This window comes from Cyclopterus lumpus, chromosome 11 (assembly GCF_009769545.1).
Source record: "Cyclopterus lumpus isolate fCycLum1 chromosome 11, fCycLum1.pri, whole genome shotgun sequence".
In the NCBI taxonomy this organism is placed as follows: Eukaryota; Metazoa; Chordata; class Actinopteri; order Perciformes; family Cyclopteridae; genus Cyclopterus; species Cyclopterus lumpus.
Genome location: NC_046976.1, coordinates 15962170 through 15988515, shown reverse-complemented (window position 1 = coordinate 15988515; position 26346 = coordinate 15962170). Strand labels below are relative to the sequence as shown.

Genomic DNA, 26346 nt, shown 5'->3' with positions numbered 1-26346 from the left:
CTAGGTGTTGTATGAGGATGCTTATATTTTATTTTTTTTGCACGCGATAATTGATTTTAATGTCCCTCATCGTCTTAACCCTGTTTTTAGATAACGAGTCTGCTGAAATTTATCGAGACCAAACATCACAAGTGTTTTTTTCTAAACAGTCAACATCGTGGCAGGTTGTTTTTATTCTTCTTCTGTAATGAGGCTCAGTGAGGACTTTGTGCCAAGTTTAATTGGCTGTGGTTATGGATGGGGTTGTATATAGTATATAAATATACTGCAATCATAGTAGACTGTTATCATGTCCCCCTCTGATGGGATGTACGATGTACCAATGGTAAAATGTAACTAATTACATTAACTTAAGTACCATTCTGAGGTACTTAAGCATGTAATGCTGCTTTATTATCTATTCCACTACATTTTAGATGCATTTACTAGTTTACTAGACCAGATTTATCCTTACAAAAAAGACTACTCAATAGTATATAAAGCAGCTAGAATTAGCTCCACGTTAACAAGAAAGACTACTTCTAGTTTTAAATGCAGGACTTTTACCTTACACATTATGATACAGTCTCAATTTAATCCTGATGACTCGATATGAACTACTTAAGTACACGAGAACATCAGCTACAAGATTGTCTATATCTATATAGTTATTCTTTATGGCCATCGGATTACGCACAAAAGAGGACAAACTGCCATGGTAACACTACCGCCTTTGTCCACAAGGACTGCCTCAAGTACCTTTTTAGTAACATTTTGAATGTTATGCGTTTCAATTACTTTAAATTAGAGTATATTTTATATGTTGGGGTAATGTGGTCTTCCACCACTGATGCAGCTTTTTAATTGATTGAACATGTGATCAACACTGCGTTTGATGGTAAGACTTCAATCCAGTATGAGTCTAACGCATCACTGTGACCTTATGTGTACATATTATGATGCTTTATTGACTATCATCACAACCTACAGTGAACGATGAAGCTGATGGGAGGACAGGGGAGGACAGGACGGTGGTAGCGGTGAGGTTTGCGTGACTGAGCACGAGCCCGTCCGTGTAATTCTTGCAAGACGGATATTAAAGACGCAGCGCCGAGGCCTTCCCTCCGCTCTGCCCCTGCACTCCTTCTCTCCCTCCCTCTCGCCTTCCCCATTCTCCCTTTCCCTCTCTCTCCCGCTCCCTCTCAGTCTCTGCTAATGATCTGCTCCGCCTGTCGCTGACTGGCTGACTGATGCCCACTGACAGCACCACTCATGCGAAAAGGCTGCGCCCCTCCTCCACACACACACACACACACACACGCACACACACACACACACTCTACACTCGTAGAGTAATGAACTCCTACACATCCCAACGCTGCATATTTGCTATGCATGTGTGACACACATGCACCATGCACGCCAACTCGCGTAAGCACTCACGGCGAGATAGATGGAGCCACGCTAACAGACCCCGCCCCTTTTTGTCGACAGACATGCATGTAGAGCAGATGACAGACACACAAATAGACCTCGCGCTATACGTCCCGTACGCTGCATCATCCGGCCGACTTGCCATCCCTGCATTTTTATGCAAATGACAACGTATTGAATCAGATAGGCAGAGTGGAAAGGAGCGCATTTCAGTGACTATTTTTCCGCAGTGTGGCAAACTAGTTTTTTTTTTTTTTGCTTGCTTGAGGCGGAAAACTTTTTATGTTTTGTTTTGTTGACAATGGTTCGACTTGATGAGCTTTGTAAACGCCTCAGTCACAACAGTCGGCGTTGAGGACGTGATGTACCGCCTTACATTTAGTTTTGTACATTAAATATCTATAAGTGTATGGAGTGATGGAGCAGTGTTTTTGAGGAGCGAGTTTAAGTCAAATGTGAAGATTTGACACTTTTTTCTCCACTGTTGTAAATTGAACACATTTGTTTCTCAGACTTTTGGTTGAAGATAACAAGACGTTGAATCGGACTCTGAGAAACCGTGTTGAGAATTCTTCCCGATTTTACAGTATAATATTGTAAATGTACGTACATACTATTTTATTAATGCGCAGTTTTTGTCAACAGTTGTAACTTCTCCTTTGAAGACATTATTACAACTCTATGTATACAGCAGCCTCCACTTTATGGGTATCTACAGGAAGTAAAACATAAAAAGGTCTGCCTACAACTACATTGTGTTAGAAACCATTTAGTACACATCGATATGCGGCGTACACATGCTAAATAGGGGGACTTAAAGTAAAGTGTTGCAATTCTAATAGACAAAACAATTGATTGATTAATCACAATAAGCAGCATGTCTATTGTGCAGCAACATGGGAGTTATTCTCCAGGGATCAATAAAGTCTAATCATATCTTATCTTACCTGATCTGCTCACATCATCTGACAGCACATTTTTTCTCTATTCAGAACAACTCTCCATTCACTCCAAATTGTCTCACAGAAACGCGACAAATTAGCATTTCATTGTTGCACCTTTTTTCAAATGTTGCATCGGATTCACTTGACTCCGGGATTCTGGGTATATTATTATTATTATTGGGTGTGATTGCCAACACTAATCCAAAGATTTATAAACCGGCCGGCGGGTGAGATTCTCTCCCAATATTGAATGTATTTATGCACACATTAGCCAATCTGAGGTGAGGCAGAAAACACTCCAGTGGTGCTCAGAAATAAATTGTCACCACTTAGCAACACCTCCAAATTACAGCGCGTGGATGCAGCCTACTTTCACAATAAAACAATAACTGAAAATCTCTCTTTTCTTTCATTGCAGTGTGCTCAAAACATTAACTCGGTATTCTCCTGCTGCTCTTGCTCCTAATTACTAATTGGCCCTTACTAATAATAAACAGTCATGCATATGGAAATCTGATCAAAAGAGCGTACTTGAACCAAATCAGGGTAATTTATTCCCATGGACATCCATTGTGGTATTGATCAACTCTACAATCAATCCGTTATATATATATATCACTGATTTCCTCCTATTTTATTTTTCATAGAATACCATTTTATCTGAGCGCGCTGAGGCTCAGTCGCGCCGTAGCATCTCCACATTAGCGCTCTGCCAGGGGAGTTTCAGGGAGGTAAGAAATGAGGTCAGTAAGCAACACTGTGATGCAGGGCGACACCTCTGGGCTCCCCCTCGGTCCCAGCCTGCACGCAGCCCGCAATCCCCCAGCTGATGGCTCCGCTCTGCCATTACACTCAGCCGAGGTTACGCAAGGCTCCGCGAGGCCTGCAGGCTCCGGCACAGATCGGAGCGGGAGACTCGGCCAGGTACTTCACTGCTGTAGGAAATATCGGAGCTGAGACCAACAGAGAATTACACGGGAGGACCACAGAGCACGCTGGAGTGGACACGGGTTTAGTATTTTCTGTCAGTACATCGTAGTTTGAGTAGAATACTGTCTCACACGGCACCATTTTTTTAAAGGGTTAATAAATCGTGACTAACGGCTTCATTAAATCGTTTACTATCACTTTATAGAGTTCTTTTAAAGGGAAGCGATGTGAAGCTTTACATCATTATTACAGCAACTGTTGGGTTGTCCGGATGTGAAAAGTCTCTCTTGATTTAACAGCCAAAGTCATTAAAAAAAAAAAAAAAGCTCATGAGTTTCTCACTCTTTAATAAGTCATCAAGTCTGCATCAGAGATTACGATAAACCATTAATAATTTTAAAAAAAAATGTAATAAACTAACAATTATGCGGTGACACGGGTCAGTAAAATAAATGGTTGTGAGTTTATCACTTCGAATAGGCCATCAGCCAAAGATGTGTAAGTCACCTGCAGTGATGATTCATAAGTCATTGAGCTTGAAAGACAATGCTGCTGCAGGAGGATGGAGAATATTAGCATCGCCATGGTGAGCATGACGTTAGCATTTAGCTCAAAAACAATCCAATACTTTTGCTTTTATTTCTTGTGAAATACTGAATCATTTTGCCATTTCAGGATTAAAGTTATTTAACAAATGTAAGGTTCGAGTCGGGAAAGTTTTTGTTATCACTCTGACATAACATCTTTAAGTATACGTCGCTTAATCGTGAAAAAAAAGGTGGCAAAACAGTGCAGTTTTACACAAGATAAAGTTTTATTAAACACATTTATGGATAGACTATTCACAGGTGGCGGAGGACAGCATGGAGGGAGCAAAGAGAAGAATCTCATTCTAAAGATGTACTTCTTCTGCCCATCAAACATGCCGATAGTCGAAAAAAAACATGAACAAAAAAAAAAACACCCAAAGAAAAACACTGAATCGATTTCCATTTTGTTTCAATTAACGGCACGTTTTAAAAAGAAGCCGTCCGAACCGTCGAGAGCGCGGCGAAGTTATACTTCAAGAAAGAGCGACGGCGCTTAGATGTGCGGGAGGAAGAACTTCAAGCCTCTAATGAAGTTTCTCGTCTGCTCTTTGAAAGACTGAAAGCTCTGTTATACTCCACCCCTCAGCTACCATCTTGACCCCCCCCCCCCCCTCACACACACACACACACACACACACACACACACAGACAGACAGACAGACAGACAGACAGACACACACACACACACGTGCAGACACTCAAACACACACAGAAAAAAAACACACATTCCAGCATCCCTATTAGCAATTCATGAGCAGCGTCTCATTAGACTTTAAGTTTTACCATAGGCCTCTGAAGTATATGGCTGGAGCAGTTATTAATATTTCATAGTCTCCCATTGAGGAGCTAAAAACGAAGTCGACCCGCTTCCGCTACAAAGTGACTCGCGCTTCTCTTTTTTTCTTCCTCTTCTCCCCCCCCCCCCTTTTCCCTGTACATTATAGGCTGTCTCTCTCTTCCCCTTTCCTCGCCGTTTGCTCCGCCGCCGCTTTCGCTCTTCAGTTTCCTCGCTTCTGATCCGACTCTCTGCCACACAGACCTTAACTCAAACTGACTTAATTGGGCTGTCTTTGTTCTGGGAAATGTGGGCATACCTTCTTCCCCTTCTCCCCAGCAAAGAGAGAGAAGAGAAGTAGAAAGTGAAGAGGGGAGGGAAACGATGGAAGAGAAAAACCCGAGTGAACCCCCCGATTGCTCTATGAGTAGTCCATGCTCGGGTTAGGGGGGGGGGGGGGGCTCAGAGGCAGGAGGGGGTGGGGGTCGGGGGGATGATGTGAGTGTGTAATTGTGTGTGTGGAGCGAAAGATGGGGAGGGGAGTCTCGAGGGTTCACGTGGTGTCTGTCAGACTGGCAGACAGGAGCTCTGCCCCCGAAACAAACCCATGCATGAATAAGTCAATAAAGCCATGTCTGTGCAGTGTGTGTGTGTGTGTGTTTGCAGTGTGTGTGTGTGTGTGTGTGTGTGTGTGTGTGTGTGTATATGTGTAAAGGGAGGGAATTGGAGAGAATCAGATGAGGATGAGGGTGATGAGGCTTTTTGTTTCCCAGCGTCTGTGACAATGAGACAGACGCCACATTCCCCTCACAATGAGAAACAGACAGAGAGAGAAAGAAAGAGTGATCAAAACCAGAGAGAGAGAGAGAGAGAGAGCGAGAGGAGCGCTTTGAATTGGTCGGGACGGTTGCAGCATACTTGCACATTGCACGGAATTGGTTGGAAGCAAAAGTATGTTGGAGTTTGCTGCGTGAGAGTTCTGCCTGAACCCGGATGAACCCGGATGAACCAACCTGGTTCTGCCACATGTGAGACAAAGATATTTACTTTGTTCAGGTTGACAAAGGTTTTTTTTTTAACTTAAGGATGTGGACGTCCAAACATTACACATGTGATTGTTGAACAAAACCTTCCAAAAACCTAGGCTGCTGGGATTTGCTCCAATTGAGCTGGTACTTTACGTGAAGGCTCATAGTCGGTGATGTAGGTCATCTTAAAAAGGTGTTTGGGTTTGGGTCCATGGCTCTGTGCATACCAGTTAAGTTCGTCCACACATTTCTCCCTTTTGTGCATTTTAATGTGAAACAGGAACGGGTCCAACAAAGACTTGTTGCCCCAGAGTATTGTAGAAACTATACCATTTATCATTTCCTTTGTAAAATTTTTATGAAATTAAAAACAGCCCCTCTTTGAAATGCCAGACAATCTTATCCAGCAGAACTGGACCGTTCAGACGGTCGTAATCCAAAAACAGAACAAAGTCGAGTTGCTCAACGGTTTTTCGTTGCCATCGTATGTCCGAATTGGTTCTGCAGCTTTTTACACCGGTACGTTGCCAGTTCTGTCCGGGCCTCAAAACCAGCTCGTAACCACGTCTTTAGGAACCGATACAACTGAATCCAACTGGTACGGCGAAAAAAATGGTATAACTCCAACCTAAGGCCTGGTGCTATATCTCACTGTCACAGGGAAAAATGAAAGGGAACATTATGGGGAAATTATATTTGGACGACGGATTCGGCAAACGGCCCGAATCTGACCCAAAAATTAAGATCCTGTGGGAATGGACGGGTTTGGTTCATGTACCAGAACCCGAAGATGGTTGTTTCTTTTCTTTTTGTTGCAGTTGTGACAACAACGTCTTCGCCAAATCACTACTGATGCCATCCATTACCGACTGTTAGCTACTCTGACCGCCTGCCATAACTCTCACAGTAAACAATAAACATTTTTGGTATCGGACTAAAACATTAACATTAAATGAAAATGTAATCTGCAGGATTTTGCAGAATCAACCAATATCACCCTTCTGTTCAACATTGATGCTTTCGTAAAACCAGGAAGAGACATTTCTTGATGAATAACATTCAAAAGAAACAAACCCGGAAGCCGCCGTGAGCGCAAACGCGCACCACAATGTGAATCCTGTAATCCGAGTCAAACCGGATCCCAAACCTCGTAGTCAGGGTTCGGTCCCGGTTGTGAGAGGTTAAGTGCTTCAGGTGTTAATATGTTTAAACTCTGCAATCATAGCTCCCTCGACACACGCGTACTTCTCAATGTGATGAACAAATCCTAGGCAATGAAAAAAAAAAAAATTTAATAAGAGGCAATGAAGTCAGGGAGAGAGAAACAGAAGAGGCGTGGGGGGTGGAGGGAGGGAGGGGGGGGGGGAGGGGGGGTGGGGGTGGGGGCACAGAGAAGGAAATCGAGGATGGAAACAATTCAATGTCCTTGGAAACCAATATGGCTAATTTGAATTTGAGACTGAGGACTTCTCGCTTCTCTCGCCTCGTATGACCTCCTCCTCGCCCTTCTTCTGCGCTCCCCAATCAGTTTAATCTCTCTTTGCTCATCCCTCCCAGATGCTCTCCCTCCCTCCCTCCCTCCCTCTCTTCGCTCTCCCTCCCATCCGTCGTTCAATACCGCTCACTTTTCACCAAAGCAGATTTCTTTCCATGACGGATGGGCTCTGTGAACACTCGCCCAAAAAGCTCCGTCAGATCTTCTGCTCCGCGTAGTAAAAGCTGAGAGGCGGGCGGTTCACTCGGGGACATGCCTGGCATTATGGGGTGGAGAGTGAGGCAGTCAAGACGGGGTTTTGGTCGGGGTGCGCGGCGTCATATTTGGCGTCTTCATAAACGACCTGGATATAGTTGTGGTTGGCCGGGCTGCGACCGTGTTAGTTAGCCATGGGAAAGCATGCTGCAGGCACATTGGTGCTTTCAGAAGAAAGGTGGGGGGGGGGGGCTTTGTTTTTTCAAGGTCTCCCTCTTTTCCTGCTCTCACCCCATCAATTTCCCCCGCACATTATTCCTACAGTCTGTGGTTCTTCAACAAGCCCTCTGCCTCGTAGGCATCTTTACAAGTCCTCCTCTTTCAACATCTTAACCGTAGACCCTCCAGCCTTTCTCTCCTCACTTCGTTCTGCCCTCACTGTTCCTCCCTTTCTCTCTCTCTCTCTCCGTCTACGATGGTCATGTCTCGTGGGGGAAGACAGTTGGCAGGATGCAGGCTTGCTGCCATGGCAACAGGAACCCTCCCTCTCCCTAAGGTCTCCTTAGCAACTAGTAGCTTGGCATTGTAGTAATGAGCCGGCCCAGCATGCCATACTAGCGAAGCATGAGGTGTGTGTGTGTGTGTGTGTGTGTGTGTGTGTCTCTTTGCATGTGTGTGTGTGTGTGTGTGTCTGTGTGTGTGTGTGTGTGTGTATGTGTGTGTGTGTGTGTCTCTTTGCAAGGGTGATATGCACGCTGTCAAAGTGAGGTTTGACTTCTGTTCTGAGATGTCAATTAACAATACAGATTTAGAAGTTCTGTTGAAGTTAAGATTCATGAATATGCATATCCTTTTTTTTTTTTTTTTTTCTCCCCTCGTGTCTCGTCAATTTCTAATCAATTTTCCAGATTGCGTTCACTAAATGTAAACGTATGCGGCCTCGTCGGGGGAAGAATGGCGGCCGACACACATCGCTCAGAGAAAGAGCGTCACACTTCCCTTTTTTGAAAAATTGGCATACTTGGCACATCTGATGAGAGATGTGTTTCTCTTAAAAGGAATTTGAGTTTTCAAAAAGTGTGACAGTGTGAATTGGCAAAATGAATTACCGTGAAAAAAGTCCCACAGACGTGAATGTTTAAAAAGTGGATTCAAAGCCAGCTGAATAAAAAAAAAACTAATTGAATGAAACAATAAAAAGAAAACATTTGTTGTATGCAATGATTTGCTATGACTGTTCCTGTCTGACTGGTATTTTAGTATAGGACCCCGAAGTACACATGAGGTTACAGAGAAGCATGTGACAGATTAAGCTAATGATGATCCATTATGATCAGACACGAAGCCAACCAAGGTTGCAGTGAAATATGATCCAAAACAGAGCCGCGTACGTATTTTGTTCTGATAAATGTTGCAGTCAAAGGTCATTGTGGGGATTCTGGGTGATTTACTAGTTTTGTGATGTTCGAGCCTGGTTCCAGACCTCTGAATCGCACACATCTCCCATTTGGTTAGAGATTAAAATAGGTTCGGTGTTGTGCTTGTCGAGGGCTGTTTCACGCATGCAATTCAGAGCTTTTCAGGCTGGGATTAGAAAAGGGGGATGTCATCTTCCTGAAAGAACTTTGCTATATCCGTGGGAAAAAAAAAGAAAAAACGGTGACACCATTGCGAACAAAAATGGCGTGGATTATATTGCCGCGGCTTCTCGGGGGTTGTTGTTAAATTGAGTGCAGGAGAACAACTGTAGTCAGGTTTCGGATCTTTCTTAATACAACATGCCAAATGTATGTTGACAGAGAATCGGTCGCTGTAATCCTCAATGTGACAGCGATTTCCCTCGTAAAGCGACTCCAAACGGGAGAAATCCAGTCCCCCGTTATTTAGTACGAATGGTGAAAACGATGCCGAGGCGTCCCATCGAAGAGCGACCTTTGACTCTACTGTACACGATGGCGTCCACCGGCCTCGTTCAGTGCAAAGAGAGTTGAAGCCAACACGAGGCTTTTGCTAGTTTCGGTCGCGCAATTTGAGAAAGTGTCGCGCCGGCTGGCAGTCGGTCGCGGGTTGATTTTCAGTGCCAGGATGTATTCCCCGAAGCAATTTAGCGAGGTCAGAAAAAAAACAAAAAACTGTTTCATAATGAAGGCTGTAACTTTGGGAAATACCCACTTAAATTGGCAGATTGTCATACTCTTAAATCGGCTTCTGATGAATCTACAAACTGAACCATTTGACTTTGTCCCTGTAGTCACACAATAAACATACATCTCACTTGACGACCGGTGACCCTAAAGTCTTTGAATGGCAGATGTCTTTTGAATCTTCAATTATCACGAAGCTTCGTCCTAGCAGTGAAATGTACGTTAGCAGACGGATACGTGACTATTGTCTCCTCCTCCTCCTGCCAAACAGGAATCAGTTTACGTGAAAACAAAGTCACACTGAATGAATGAATGAATGAATAACCACGACGGCAGTCTGGGGATGTTCCCTGCTGAAGTAGTAGTGCATTCAAGTTGATATTTGATACTATACTCATGCCGCAGTTTCAGAGAAAAAGGTCTGAATATTCAACAATCCCCTTTTTCAAACCATATGAATATGCATTACAAAGAGTTGAATAGTTTTGTTCATGATTAAGTGGCTTTTCAGCACCACTTTGGATTAAAATCCAACCCTGTAAGTGAGGTACACACACACACACACACACACACACACGTTCAGAAAAAGTTGATCCTCGAGTGTTATTCAGTCACGTCTGTTCTGTTTGGAAGCTCTCTGCGTTGAGGATGAAAGGCCAAAAAGGTCGAGCTGATTTATTTGAACATAAGCAATAGCTGCTCGCCAGAGTTCGACGTTTTGCGAAGGATGTTCCCGACTCTCTCGATTCGTCGAGTCAGTCGAGCCTTTGTTACTTTCTTATCAATGTGCCATTCAGAGCGTCTCAGCACCCGTGTTGCCGCCGGTGTATCACGCTTCCCCCACGCTCCCCCCCCCCCCCCCCCCCCCGACTGTGGATCAGCGCATTTGTTGGAGGTTGCCGTGCAGCGTGGGGATGGATGCGACAGCTGAGTGTCGGGGTGGGTGGTGCTCTCCTGAGACCTGATGGCAGGTGTGATCAGGCCTGTTTCTCAGCTTTCTCCTTTGGCTCCCATAGGTGTCACGATGCTCCACCTGGCGTGTGAAAGCTCCCGGGGGGGGGGGATAGAACTCACAGCTGTGGAGGCGACTCCTTTCTTATGAGCGCTGTAGTCAAAAAGGTGGAGGTGACAAACTACATTTACTTTTGTTACTGTAATTGAAAAGGCACAAGGCCCCAGCGTAGTTATAAGAGACAAAGTCGTCCATTCAGATAAAGAATATGTTTGCCTTTAGGTTCTTTTGTGTTTAGCCATCTAGTTCTCATAGTTAAGACCAGCTGGTGTTGCTCATTTATCAACTCTGCCGTGTGAAGTAGCTTCACAGTGAGATTCAAAAGAACTAATGTCAACAATGAGGGTGAACATTTTCATTTTCTAAAAGCTGGAATGGAAATAGTATTCGTTATTAACTCTCAAGCGCGGTTGATAACATTATGTAACATAACTTTATCACATCGCATGTGAACAATTGACACGCTGTGGCTTAATCCTCTGGTTTATTGGCAGCTAACTTTTTGTTTTTACCAAAGAAGGGCGAAGCAAATACGAAGCAAAGAATCTAAAATCCTTTAGGCATGAAAGATAAGGAAAAATATCCCTTTTTATTGTTTTTATTCACCGAGACCTTTCCAAAAAAAAAAACACTGCTTGCTACATATAGTGATACAAATAAATATTGTGTACAGGGTAAATTAAACAAAAGAGCCAATTTGACTGTATCTTTACTCCAGCAAGTTGACTTCCGCTGTACAGCAGGACGTAACGGTGTTCCTTCCCGGCCGCTGTTCGTGATGTAAGGGAAGCCAACAGGAAGGAAGCTCAGCTCACGGCTGCTCGGGGTCCGTCACTCTTTACAGCGCTGCATGGCCGTGGCCTGAGGACTGGGCCTCTCTGGCACACGGGGAGGATTTTCCGATCCCCTGCCCCGCTTTCAGATGCTCGTTAATCTGCCGGCTCTATTTTTATCTGCCCTCTCCTCCCGCCCACGAGCTCTCTGCCTTCACTCTGCTCCTTATGTCCATTTGCAGAGAAAGAGGCTGCCTCGGCAGGCCGGCAGCTCCAATTAGAGGCCTCTCCGCTGGGGATTGGGCTTGCTGTCCGCCTCTAGCCCCTCAAGCTCCCTTCCCGTCTACCTTTCTCAGGTTAGCCCCAGACGACGCCTCGCCTCGCCTCGCCCCCCCGCCTCTCTGCACCCGTCTTTTCCCTCCGCGGCTGCCTTGTTTCTCTGTCTTCCCCCCCGTAGAGCTCGTGGAGCTCCGCAGGGAGTCAGGGGGAGTGAAAGGCCTTCTGTCGCCCGAGGGCCGGCTCTAGTCCCTCGGCTGTACTTTGACGAGAAGTTAACCGGTGCACCTTTCAGGAAGCATCCTCGGTTAGAACTGCTGGAGACGCTAACTCTGATTGTATTGTCACAGCTACTGCAGGTATACAACTGACTACAACACGCTGTTATCTATCCTCCGTGCAGAAAAGAGAACGTTTTTTGTTGTTTGGCGAGTTCTGCAAAGACCATCACGACTCAAAGGACCCGCCAATTACAAAGACCCTTGCAAATGTAATTCCAGCTTCAAAGGGTTTGTTTTAACCTGCTGAATAAGAGCATTCAGTCTTTTATTTAAAAATAAATTATATTCAATAACAAAGAATCTCTAAAATCTTTAACTGTTGTTAAATGAGGTACATGTCTAAAGAGACTTTGTTGGCGTTACAGGAGATAAAACACGATTAAAAGATGTAGAGACTGAATTATATCTCAGTATGTGCAGCTGTGTGTGGATCAGGATGTTTCAGCAGCAGCGCTGTTGTAAAAGTGTGGCTGCACATCTTCATTGTATCCAATTGGTCGGCGCTGTTGCTAGCCTTGTACACAACTCATTGTGTGTCTTTAATGGTCCTAGCCACACTGCATTCATCTGGATCCTCTCATCTGGATCTATTTTCCTGCCATCCACCAAAAGAATAGCATCTTTTTTTCCCCCCAGCTTATATAGCCCCCACCCAAAACTCTGCATGCTCACACCTTCTCCAACCCCATTAATCCCTCAGCCTCCCACTTCTTTATTTCCCTTCAAAGAGACAAGCGCTGCCCGTGACATCAGTCACAGGAAGTGAATCTTTAGCGTTGACTAATTTCCATCGATTGCCTGCAGACAGGCTTAGCAGACGAGACCCATTCCCACACAGAGCTGGCTGCTCTCATTTAAGTCTCCCCGCCTGCAGAAAACGCTTCACAATAAACGCAGTCAGCGCTTTTATCTTCTCCCCCACTCCTGCTTATTATCAAATAAATGTGCGGCATGGAGAGATACCCAATTGACAGGCCCGTGCATAATGACTCCTGGCTGTGTGAAATGGATTAATAAATAATGGTTGAGCAAGAGGGAGAAAACAGATTAGCCAAGTCCCGCGACAAAGCGGAGTACAACAATCCCCACAACGCCGGGCTGGATTGTGCCGGACCGCGTCTACCGGAGCGCTGCGTAGAATTTGAAACGCGACTATTTAAAAATGTGAAACAGAAAGCACATCAAAATCCACTACGCGATGTTCTACCGAACCCTCTAAAAGAATCCCCTCCAAGGAGACCTTCTCTCCTGTGAGGATGTGGGGAGGTAAAAGCCGCCTATAAAAACGTCCGGGAGCAGAACTCCTTTGCAACCTGTTTCCGCCGTCTCGCTGCTCGAGAGCGCTAAGGCAGAAGGTAAATCAGTTTCCTTTTTTTTTTTTTTTTTTTTTGCTTTCACGCTCTTACAAGTCTACCACAATTCAAAACACACACGTATCCGGCAGTATCCATGTGCAAAGTCAATCGAACCGGGACACGCGGTCAAGCCCACAAGGCCTTCTTGTTTGTTTTTTTAACAAAGCATCCATCGTGTCGGTGACATAGTGCTTCATTAACGCTCGCGGCTTTGTGTATATTGACAGCTTTTTTTTTTTCAAAATGGCAGAGAGTAAAAGTGCTGCTTAAGGGGCTTAAACAGACGATAAAACCGAAACTGAGTCCGTGCCAGTGAAGCTCCGACTGCCTTTGGACCCATGTGCTAAAGTAATAAGTCTGTCTGAGACACGGGGTGAAAAGGTCTCAAACTCCTTAACGCTAGATTAAGGAGCAGCTTGATCAAGGCGTCTTAAGTGCTTCATTTTGGAATCAGGATCGATAGCCGCTAAGAAGAATTGAGCTAGGAGCTTTCGGTAGGTAGAGCTGATTGAATAGAGGCTAATGACTTCTCAGAAGCCCCTTACACTGGAGGAATGGCTCACACTGTATACCCCGGCTTGTGTTTTTATTTTAGCGATTCATTTACCCTGTCCTTTTTAAAATGATATAGAAAAGGTTATTCTATCCCCCAAGCTATTGCTGTCACAGCAAGGCGGACAAATTAACGGTTCCTGCCGCGTATTAGCGCTTACGTGCTAACGCGCGGGACTCTTGTGGAAAACATATTTTCTACCAGGAGCGACGACAACAGTGATGTAGCGCGGTGTCAAATCCGGACGTATTTTTGAAGAGCGGTGAAAACCTGTGCTTGTTTTTCTTTGGCGACCAATAACTGCCCCGACCAATTACGGTCCTTCAATCGCCGTGATCCGACCAATCCCCACCCTGTCTCTGTGGTTTGAGGGTGAAACCCAGCTGAGGAGTGCCCGGAATTAACCAGGATTAGCCCTGGATTGTCAGGGATTACTTAGGCTGGACAGGGATTAAGTATGATTGCCAGTTTGGGGTGGGGTGGGGGGGGGGGGGTGTGCGGGGGTGGGGGCAGATGTGTGTGTGCACGTCGAGATGAACATGTGTCAAGTTGTGAAACGTATATGGTGGCGTTTGTTTACGCGTGTAGTGTTTGTGTACACGGCTGCCTGGACTGAAAAGTCTAAAACACACCAGATATGATTTAATTTCCACATCTTGAGGTGTGGAAACTTCTTTTCCCTCTATGGCGTGACGAGATCCAGTACACAGATATATATTTTGATATTAGTTGTGTAAAATTAATATAGGAGGCTTTTCTCTGCTCAGACGCAAAGCTCCGCTGCTGGTAACAGAAAAACAACCAGAGGAAAAAGGGAACAAAGGGTTAAATCATTCTCGTAGCTACGCAACACAAACTGGATAATTTGCAATGGATGTAATTAACGGTAGCCAGCTAATCCAGACTAAAAAAGGGACATGGGTGTTGAAAATAATAATAATCAAGACTATTAACCACTGCTCGGTTATTGCTATTCTGAAATGGAGGATGTGGGCACACCGCATCCTGCTGAGGAGAACACAACGTTTCTGATTATTTAAAAAGGCGGTTTGGAGACAAGAGTCGCAATAAAATGCAGGAACAGGAGAGAGACCAAACATGGAACTCAAGAGTGTAATATAATCCGCAACTGCAGAGGGGAATTAACCGTCTGACACAGTTTTAACACGGTCTAAAAACATGATGTTTTTTCCTCGAGCATCTACCGGATAGAACGAGACTGTTCGGATGTTCCTGTTATTCTGTCCAGCCTCTGGATGTTCAGTCTGGAGTATATCAAGAGACACTTGAGTACGACTCAGCCTGTGAAAACAGTTGAATACTGTCTAAGGTCTCTGGAGGGAGTAAAACAATAAAAATCATTTAATGATGCAATTGAGTTGCATTATGGGAAATGTGGTCGTGTCACAGTTACGAAGCCAGGATATTCAGGCAAACATTATTTATTTTTTTCTATCTGTCTCTTGTGAGCACCAACTTTATGAAAGTACAATACAACATTTTTATAAATTAAATTAGATTCTTTTTTTTCTCTTAGCTTAGTTTTCAAACGTAAAGTTGGAAAACCCGATATTGATCAAAAGATCCATCTCTCTGACAACTGAGCAAACTTTACCTGCTGACGAAGACCTTGTGATGCGGTGGAAAGCTCTGGAAAAAGTTGGCATTGTACGGTCAGAGTATTTACAGAATTAACTTTGATGCTAAGTATCCAAATTGTATAATAGGGTTAAAACTCATTGTTCAGTTGGATTTATAGAGCGTATCATGATGTAGAGTGTATCGTCGTACTGAATGCAAACCCCCATTCGTATATTGTTGCTACGTCTGGTATTTTGAAAAAGGGAAACGTGTAAGAATCCAGTGTTTAGACAGATCTGTGTGTCCGCGGCCCATTAGCTAACCGCTGGACTGACTATCCCCTGACTCAGTGAAAGCAGCAGTGAGTCAGGGTCATACTCAGTCACTGTGAATGTATAATGTACAGTAGTGGAGCTGCATACAGTGCAGCGTGTTCCCCGTAGAGGAGGAGGAGGAGGAGGGTAGGAGTCACCAACAGTCCATCTCCTGCTGCATTAGCAGAACGGCTGAGAGCAGAGGGAACGGGCATCTCCTCTTCAGGATCACTCTTTCTGGCAACTCAATATAAAGACGGAGGGCCGAGAGTCGGCAGGTCTCCTTCCAATCAAAAGACCTTCGCCAGGAGGTTTTCACTGATGAGCTCCTCCTCTGTGTGCTAATCAGTGCTACGTAGCATTTGATTGCAATGATAACCGAGAGGCGCTCACGCTTCCCTTTTGCATGTGACGGTCCAATCCTTAAACCTGAGTCACGTTGATATATTGAAAAGTGATACAAATTTAAGTTCCTTTGTTTTTTTCTTGCAATTACTATCGAACTTTAACATTTATTTGCGGAGGAAAACCTTGTTCAGAAAGTGGGGACGTCGCTTTTTCACTGCGTAACGTGGGTCTTTTAAAGCTTATTACAAATCACAGTCGCACAAATAAAAGAGTTTTCTGATCTGACTTCGTGAGGTCGAGACTTGCTTAGGTTTTGGCACAATTATTTAGTTGGAGTTCGGGAAAGATTGTGATTTGGGTTACAATAACTACTTTGTTACAGTTGGAGGATGTTGGCTGTCATGGTAAACAAGACAGTGGTCTTTTCACTGAAAAAGGGAGCCAAAGGGTTTGAGTCATGTTTACTGCCCTTAAACTAAATCTGTTCCAGGAGTTCAACAAAACAGACAAAAACGCCAATACTCATGAAGCCAATAGAGATATTAAAGATACACATAATACCATGAATAAACCAATGAAGGTTTATCAATGGGAGATCTTTTTGCTAAGTAAATGATGGTCTTTAACTGAGATGTGAGTTATGGCAAGCAACATTATTATTCAAATCTTTAATTTATATAACAGTAAGTGCTTTGTCACTCCACAACTGGCTTTATGTAAAACCTTCCTGGTGCAAGTGCTCTAGTTGTTTATTGAAAGTCCATAACCTTGATTGATGTTGATCCAAGTTCACACATGTACTTATGAATGAGTTGTGTAAGGAGACTACAGTGTGTGTATGTATGTGTGTGTATATATATATATATATATATATATATATATAACACATTAGCTGCTGACAGTGTTGAGCATCACCACAAAAATGTTCACTATTAGCAATTTTAGTACAAAAATGTTAGTTTTAGCCGAAAGAGAGACAAAGCACATTATAGAATACGATGTTTCAGCAGGTGAAGGAACAGCAGTCAGTGTATAATTGTTGCGCTGGTTGCTGTACGCCCCCTCCCCCCCCCCCCCCCCCCCCCCCCCCCCACACACACACACACACACACACACACACACACACACACACACACACACACGGCTGCTAATCACAGCTTGGTACAGGTAGTGAGACATTGGGACTACTGGTGATTGAGCCTCCCTGGTGGATTGGAAGCAGGAATCTGACAGACTCAGATAAAAAGGCTGTTTGGAGTTGCCTGCAGCATCAAACAGCATCAGCCCCCCCCTCCCCCTCTCTCCCCCTCCCTCTTCTCCTCCCCACCGTCACCTCCCCTCTCTTCAATTTTCCCTCTTTTGGTTTACTCTGTTGCCATGGCTACGCCCAGCCGGAGCCGTCACGTTGCGGAGGAACCTGTCAGGGTGCCGCTCTCAGATCACCTGATGCGGGTCGGCTCCGCCGGCGGCCTCTTTCACACGGCGTCATCGTTCAATTTGGCTTTGATAAAGTCTGCGTTTCGGTGGCGCGCCGCTGCTGAGAAGTGCAGTCAGCCCATTTTGTAGCGAACGTCGAGCTCGTGCAATTTTTACCGACCTAGTGTTTTGGAGAGAACACACCCCTCCGAACAGCAGAAACACACACACAAATGCATCTCTCCTATCCAATTTCCACATCTGTGATGAGAGTCTAGTCAAAGCAGTGTGATTTGAGTGGACAATGGGACGAAATTACCTGTTGGGAGTCACGCTGAGGGGATGGGAGTGTGGGGAGGGGGCTTTTCTCCATAATTGAGAATAGCAGCAGGTCGGGTACAAGGCTGATTTGAAACCCACTTAAAGCTGAATTCCCCCAGTAAACATTTTGCGAGAAACATATTAGCTACTGCTGTGGATGCTCTGCTTTTCATAATACGCCGCCACAACAAAAAGCCTGTCACCTCTTTCTGCTGGCTGTCCAGTTCGCTGCCATGTGGCTCTGTATGCTGCCAGAGTATTGGGGAGATGGGGGGGGGGCATGCATATGCTGGATGTATGGATTGCACTGAAGAGTAAAATGTAAACTGACATCGGAAACAAACAGCTGACAGATTTGCATCTCCTGCTGTTTGTTTCCTGATATTTGCCCACCTTTCAGTATGAATGGATGAATTGGAGAGGAGGAGAAGGGGGGGGGGGGGAGGATGGAAGTTGTGGAAGGCGATGAGAGGATGGATGGATGTGGAGAGAAGGGGGAGAATGAGCAATGTCGTGATAAAGAGACGCAGGGACACGGGGAGGGAGATGAATGGGGCTGAGAGCAGGAAAATTGGACAGGAGGCGGGGAGTGAATGAAGATAGAGAATGGCTCGAGATATCAGGAGACAGAGATTGTGAGCTATGTGCAGGTAATAAACAAGGCAGAAATAGATAGATATCTCCAGAGAGGAAAGAGAAAAAAGTGTGTGATTGCGCTGCAACGAGGAAGAGGGGTTGGGGTTGAGGGGGGTTCGTCGCTCCCAAAAGAGCAAAAGGCAAAAGAGTGGGAAAGAAAGAGAAGACGGGAAAAGCAAAGGGAAGAAAGCTGGAGAGAGTGTGAATAATGACACAAGCGGGAACGATTTGGATGAACATGCTGTACTTAGACTAACTTGGCCAGCTGAGATGATGTGTATCCCCGCTAAGCTCTCCTTTAGGCAGGCTTAGATCTCATCAACTCACTCCAGGTTGGCACCGGCTTCAAATGCTGCTGCGGAGCCCTGGATTAACTATACAGCCGTCACTCAGACACTTAAACAGGGGTCTGGAGAGGCTTATCCTACACCCCCCCCCCCCCACACCCCCCCCACACCCACCCACAACCGGCACATCCGTCCGTCTTCAAAGCTATTCACGAGAAGACTTCATCATAACGGTATCTGCCGTCGTTGCCTACGGTCATGTTAATCGTGCCATGGTTTTAAAAAGAGGTTAAATGAGCATGTCCCTCCCCCCTTTTACTTCCCCTCTATCTTATTCCAGGCCTACGAATGAGTGTTTCTTTTTTCATTCTGGTACTCTTCCAGATCTGCTTCTGCCAAATCGCGCCTCCCTCTCCCTCTCCCTCTCCCTCTCCCTCTCCTCTCCTCTCCTTCCTTCCTTCCTTCCTTCCTTCCTTCCTCCCCTCCCTCCCTCTCTCTCTTGCTCTCTCTCTCTCTCTGGCTGGATCTCAGGCTCTCATATTTGGAGGCCCTTCAATCGATATGGGCTGTCTGTGATTGGGTTGCTTCGCGTGATTCATTTCTGTAACCTTGGTGATGGTTTGATGTGGAGGCTGCACCCATGTCCATATTATGACTCAGTGAGCGCGTGTGGAGAGGAGAGGCTGGTCAGGGGAGGTATTGATTGGTCCTTCACTCTCCCTGCCCTCTTTGATCTCCCCTCCATCGCCCCCCTCTTTCTTTATCCATCTTTTTCTCGCTCACCGTGCAGCCTTGATAGTTCGGCCATAATTTGAAATTACTTTGTGTTCTCAAGAAATGATTATTTAACCCTAAACGTTCCCTTGGGTGTTAATGCTTATCTATTTTTTTCCCCCTCCATCATCTACTTCCCATCTTTCTCTCTCGTTCCAGAATTCAATCAGACATAATCTGTCCCTGCACAGCCGCTTCATCCGGGTGCAAAATGAAGGCACGGGGAAGAGTTCGTGGTGGATGCTGAACCCAGAAGGAGGGAAGATGGGGAAGGGACCCAGACGGCGGGCGGCCTCTATCGACAACGGCAACCGCTACCTGAAGACCAAGGGTCGCATTAGCCGAAAAAGAGCAGGGGCCATGGGCCTCGGACGGGGACAAGGTCAGAGGGCAGGACCCGCAATGCAAGACTCCCCGGAGCATGGCAGTCCAGCAGGGAAAGGAGGTGTGGGCATGGGGGGTGAGGAGTATGACACCTGGACGGATCTCCATTCCCGCACCTCCTCCTCTGCTTCCACACTGAGTGGCTGCCTGTCCCCGATCCTTGCTGAGGCCGAGGCTGACGAACCGGAGGAAGGTGGACTGTCCTGTTCAGCCTCCCCTCGACTGTACCCAAGCCCCTCCAGCACACGCTCCCCGGCCCTGGGCACTGGAGGCCACTGCCCGACTGTGGAGCTGCCCCAGCTGACTGACTTGGCAGGGGCCATCAGCCTAGATGAAAGTGGCTACCCCCAGCCACAGCAAATCAAATGCAACGGTTATCCCTACGTGCCTGCGCCCAAGGCAGAGGTTTCCTACTGCGGACCCATGTACGGACAGCCTTCCATGGGCATGCTCCGGCATCACACTCTTATGGAGACCATCCAGGAGAACAAGCCAGTCAGCTTCCAGCGCCCAATGAGGGGCTACTCAGAGAACAACGCCCTGCAGAGTCTGCTTACTGGAGGTCCTTCGTACTGCAACAAAGAGACAGTGTTGGGCCAAGGACGAGAAACACACACACTTATGACACAGGGGACCAATGGCATTCACAGCCAGCACAGCCACAATCAGAATCGCAGCCACAATCATAACCACAATCACAGCCAAGAGCATGCTCACAATCCCAGCCTACACAATGGCATTAGCTCAGTCCATGACCAGAACACAACACACCATCAGAACCACAATCAGGGTCACAAACACCAAGCCAGCCTCGACTACAGCCACAGCCACAGCCACAAGCCCCTTCCTGCCCATGACTACGGTTCGAGTCACGAGCACAGTCACAGTAACAAAGTAAACGCCAGCCATGATCACAACCCTCGCTCCAGCCAGAGTCACATGCACAACCACAACCCCCATAACCCTATGCACAGTGGGCCTCACCCCCAGGCCCTCTCCCCAAGGGTTAGCACTGACATCCTGCAGCCCTACAGCCTCAAGACCTCGAACCACTACGGGCCCCGACCACACCTCCCAACCTCGCCGTCTCTGCCGCCCAACCCCGCCGGTGTTATGGACGTTCCCCAGGACCCCTGCCGCTTGGCGTCCGCGCCTCAACCTCGTCACCAGCCTTACCCCGGAGCTCACCATCAGGGTATGACTGACTCCTGGCACGGCTACTACCACAACAACCACCAGCCAGGGAACACTGGTTACCAGGGGCAACAGCACAACTCCCACAGTAGAATGGCTGCAAACCTGGAGATGGAGAACGCCCCTAATAGTCTGGACTGTGATGTAGACTCCATCCTGCTCAATGACTTTATGGACACAGAGAGCATGGACTTCAACTTTGACGGCTCTCTGTCCCAAGGCATGGGCATGGGGATGGGCATGAGCTTGGGGGCTTTTGCTTGCCCTCCACCAGCACACAGCAACCAGAGCTGGGTGCCGGGGTGAACCCAGGCCCAAGGGTTTGGATAGACACATGACCGGAAAGCTCACCCACTGGGCCAGGCTGCTGGTGGGCTGTACCCTTGGACTGACTGACTGTGATTCTGTTTCTCTGCGACTGTAGAACAAAATACGTATTGTCATTTTGTTTCCTGGGGACTCCATACACCCCCACACCCTGTTTATAAAGCCTCCTGTCTCCATATTGAACCTGCCCCCACTAAGCCCAGTCCTAAAGCCCCCCCCCCCCTTGTTCATGCCCTTCATGTTTTTATTTTTATTTTTTATGGTCTCTACCCAATCTCGTACTGCCTGTCCTAAGCTCTCAAGCACTTTACATCCATCCTATCCATACAGATGCAGTAACACAAAGACCAGGTGAAGTCGCGGTGTCTTGGCTTAAGTTTAATGTATGCAATCCACTTTACAGTATTATCTCCTTCTACAAAGGAGGTGTTGTTTTTGACTTGAGAACATGATCAAACAGCTGCATAAATATCTTTCAACTTAGAGGTGTGCTCAGATTGGGGTTTAAAAGCAGGAAAGCTTTGAGGTATAAGGATGAAGGAGAAAAAAAAGGAGGTTTTTAGAAGAAGAGGGAATCACAAATAAAAAGGCATGGAGGGATGGAAAGGAAGGGAGCTCTATGGTCAGTCTCCCGGGTGGACAGTGGTGTTTCCTGTTTGGTTCAGTGCGGGAGGACAGTCATACATCAGGCAACCATCAGCCCCCCTCCAATGAAATGCAACATCCCGTCTTTAATCTCCAAAGTAATGCCAGAGTGATGCATCGCTATTGCAAATCTAATGCGCCACTCTTTTTTCAAGCCCCCCCCACCCCCACTATCCTCAACTCCGGACACACCGGCTTAATGTGTTTTGGCGAAAGTGATGATTAAAGTCACTCTGCACTAAATGGGTGAGGGATTGAAAAGGGTGGTGTTGGAGGGGGGGGGGCATTGATGGGCAATGATAGGAAAGGAGAAATGCAAATATTCCCTCCGTGCCTCTTCCTCTCCATTTTGTGGATTTATGTAGCTTTCCCCGTAATGAAATAAGCAACGATCAGAGCCTGCTGTACATCCTGAGGAGCTCTCCGATTGGCCTGCACAGCGTGGCTCCTTCACCGGCTGACCCGAGAACAGCTTACCGAGCAGCTGTGGTCAGGCCTGGATGTTGATGGAGCCGTCATTCTCAGACCCCAGTCAACCTCGTCTAATTCACTAACACCCAGGTTCAAGCCCACAGTGTGCTTTTACTCCTGCGAATTGCGAACTGATGAACAGCGTCAGCAGATTACTATTTGGTGCTATCTCCTCTTCCCAGGCTCCCTCCTATCACGCCGCCCCATCCCGAGGTTACTCGGAGGGTAAACAAGAGTAATTAACCGCCAAACAAGATGGATGATTTATGCAAGTGCGTGTATTCGCTCATCGGCATAAAGTCATAATTCTCTCTGCCGCCAAGAACAAGGAGGGCGAATTTTCTTTTTTTTTGAGAGGCGATGCCCGGCAACAAGGTAAAAGCGTCTGGCAAGCGGTGAGCTTACTTGTAGTGTCCTTCAAGTCCTTCAAGCGTTTCCCCTTTTACAAGCGTTCCCCCGTCCAGTCCTGACCACGGCTTTACTTTGCCGTCGTCTTTTTCTCGTGATCGTGCAGTTCGTCTGTCCTGTTTCAATACAGCATGGATAAAAGGCTTTTTGTGTACATTTTTCATTTTGTTCATTCCCAGAGGGGAAAACAGGCAACATAGGGGTGGGGTGGGGGTGGGGGGAGCATTCGCCAAACCCTCGTCCTGGCACCTGTCCCACTCAAGATGGAGAAAATAGGAACAAGAGAGAGAAGAAAAGGTAGATACAGAGAGACTGAACGGGAGGGAGGGAGCGACATGAGTAGGCAGGGAGAGATTTTCCAGCTCGGTAGCTTTTCTGTAGAATTGGCTGTTTGAGTCGGGCCAAATGTCAAGTGCTACTCAGCCAGCTCCAGCGAGCTTTGACCAAAAAGCCACTTCTCCCTCCTGATCAAGGACAATGATGGGTATTTCCATACACATTTCTTTAGCTTTCTTCTTTTCACGAGTTAAGATGGCCCATTGTTGTAACCCAACTGTAATTTTGTTCTCTGGACTGTGTGCACTTGTGTGTCAAGCTTCTCGTGGGTGTGCGAGTGTGTGCGTGTGTGTGTGTAGCACAGTGATGTACAAGAAATGATTACGGGAATATTGTTGAGAACTAACCCTGGTGTTTGTCCATGCCTGGATGAGTGCAGCATACATAATATATACAGTTTATATTTATTGGTTAGGGAGACGGGTCTATGGAGGACCGCTCGGACCCCTCTCTGCTTCGTCTTCTTGATGACGAAGAGGCAGGACGCTATTTCAGTTTGACTTCATTTCATTCTGTACATAATCTATATTGAGAAAATTGTATTATAATTTTTTTGCAAATATCAATTTCTTTTTTCTAAAATGATGTATCTGCTCATCTGGTGACCGTAAAAATAAATAAATAAAAACAAAATGAGAATTTAGAAGTTTTATTTCTGTGTCTGTTATTTGTATACACAATCACATGTGCACTGTTATCGGATGGAAACCGTGTATCTCCTGCATATGAAGTCTTAAAGAAGTCTTGTAGCCCAAAATCACAAAGTTCCCTCATTGGGTTTAACAGCATACAACAATCTAGTCATTAGGCCCAATATTCATATGAGAGGTGTCAGATATAATGTCGAGAGAAATAGCAATAATAAAACTACAATATGGAGAATCTGAATTACAGTATTGGATCAATTAAGTGTAAATGTATATCAAGAATGGACTTAAAAAGGAAGTCTTGTTCATCACAACATGTTCAGCAGTTTTGATATTATAAGTGTACTCGGCAAAGCCTTTTTAGAAATCTGTAAACATTACGGGGCAATGACCACATAAGTCTGCCGATCAAACTGTTTAAATCAGATTTATCACTTTATTAGGAGATAAAACTAAAAGTGAGCACAGCTGAGTTGTCCAACAGGTCAAAGTAGGACTAAGAAGTCTGTCTGCAAACTGTGATTGGTGGTGATTTTACTGTTTAATAAAGACATCGACTAATCTCAAGGTTTGTTCACACTTTCTTATGAGTGATGAGCCTTCGTTCTTAATTAACGTGATGAGCACAGTTGTATTATTTCCAATAGAAATTATGTCCCGGACTACAAAAATAAGAACATGAAAATCACCAGTGGCAAGGTTTTTTCCATTAACATAGGAGCTCACATGTCATATAGTATATAAATACATCAGTATGGAAATGTATCAATATGTATCATTAGTTGCATGTGTGGGGGTGAATGTTTGTGTGTGTACATGAAAGTGTGTTTGAGGCCCGTGTGGTTATGTATATGTTCTTATAGAGAACGTGTGTGTGTGTGTATATTTTCCTATTTGTCTGTTTGTATATAAGGGAGCTCACGCTGAGAGTAGATCATCTGTATTTGAGCCTTTGTGTATGTATGTTGCTGCACATGTGTGTGTGTGTGTGTGTGTGAATAATGTTTTTCAGATTATTCATATGCCTTTTTTTTTTCATTTTGTGTGTGCGCGCACATGTGTGTTTATCAGAGTGTGTTTGATGAAGTGTTTAACACACCACTGTATTACCCTATATATTTGTTTTGGGACTGTCTAAGTGTGTGTGTTTGTGTGTTTTGGTGTGTGTGTGTGTGTGTGTCTAGTCTAGCGCCTGTGTGATAAGGCTCATTAGCAACCCGATGCCATGCCACAGCTGTGCCTGTCCCAGCGGAGGCTTCCTCACTGAGGGACTGACTTGCATCTGCACCGCCATACTGTACCACACACACACACACACACACACACACACACACACACACACACACACACACACACACACACACACACACACACACACACACACACACACACACACACACGGCTGTGTCCTCGTCGCCCCCTCACCTCCATTGCTGTGTGTGTGTGTGTGTGGAGAGAGTTAAAGTAATACATGGTTAGTTAACAGCTCACCTGACAAGATGGCTGATCCTTGTACACCTGGGAAGATGGCGGCAACCAGCGTTGCACACACACACACACACACACACACACACCTACCTACACGCACACACACACTGTCAGAAACCAACAACAGCTCTCCATCATCCCCGGCTCATGCCGTTGTATAAAATATGCCTCTCGGATGCTAGTTAGTTCATCGGGTAGAGAGAGCAAGGTTAGAGACAGAATGCATAATAAGGACGGCTCCTGCTGCACTCCATGCAAATGTGAAGCCTGACGTGTCGGAGCTGTGATGGATCTGTTCTGACAGACACGGTGACAGCCCGGTGACAGCAACTTAAAAAACCTACACCCCCTCCCCCTTCTCTTTCTCCCTCTCTCCCTCCTCATATATATTTACAACAGAACGCACCTTAATGCACTCTTCTCCCGAACGCAGCTATAGTTCACAGGCGTCCCCGTATTTCACAGGGAGTGGGATCGTGTGATCTGACAAAAGGTTGTAGGCTGATATGCGAGCTGTGGTGCACAGTGTAATGTGTAGGGTCTGTCACTGAATACAAGTGAAAAACACTCAAATCCACCGAATCCCAGGAAGCTGCTCAGTAATCAATCTCTTTTGAGATCATGCCAATCCAGTGGTGTAGATTTTGTTTTGTGATAAATAGCAAATTACTTTTTGGATTAACAGTTGTTTTTTTTTAGCTTTCCGTACTAATTGTAGGAAAAAAATCTGGTATTATTAATGCACTAACACTAAATCTATCCCATTTAGTTGTAACAATGATACTTAATGACGGATAATGTTGTTGTTGTGAAATATGCCGATGACGTAACAATCACGGAGGTCCTGATGCCTGACTCAGAAGGCCTTGGATTCTGGGGTTAAACGGGGACAGGAGAGGCAAAGGATGAATCATTAGAGTCCGAGAAGACAACATCCCCTCTTCTCCATTTCCAACCATGTCTGGAACCCCTTCCCTTTATTCCTCGGTTCTATTTTGGATCTAT

At 45.8% G+C, this 26346-nt stretch overlaps 1 protein-coding gene across 1 annotated transcript in view; it reads left to right on the top strand.

Moving 5' to 3' along the window:
* foxo6b (forkhead box O6 b) overlaps positions 1-21325 on the top strand; it is a 33510-nt gene extending 12185 nt beyond the window's left edge. The window contains exon 2 of the mRNA XM_034545784.1: positions 19601-21325. Coding sequence (XP_034401675.1) covers positions 19601-21325 — 1725 coding nt within the window. The remainder of the gene's footprint in view (positions 1-19600) is intronic.
* The last annotated feature ends 5021 nt before the right edge of the window (positions 21326-26346 follow it).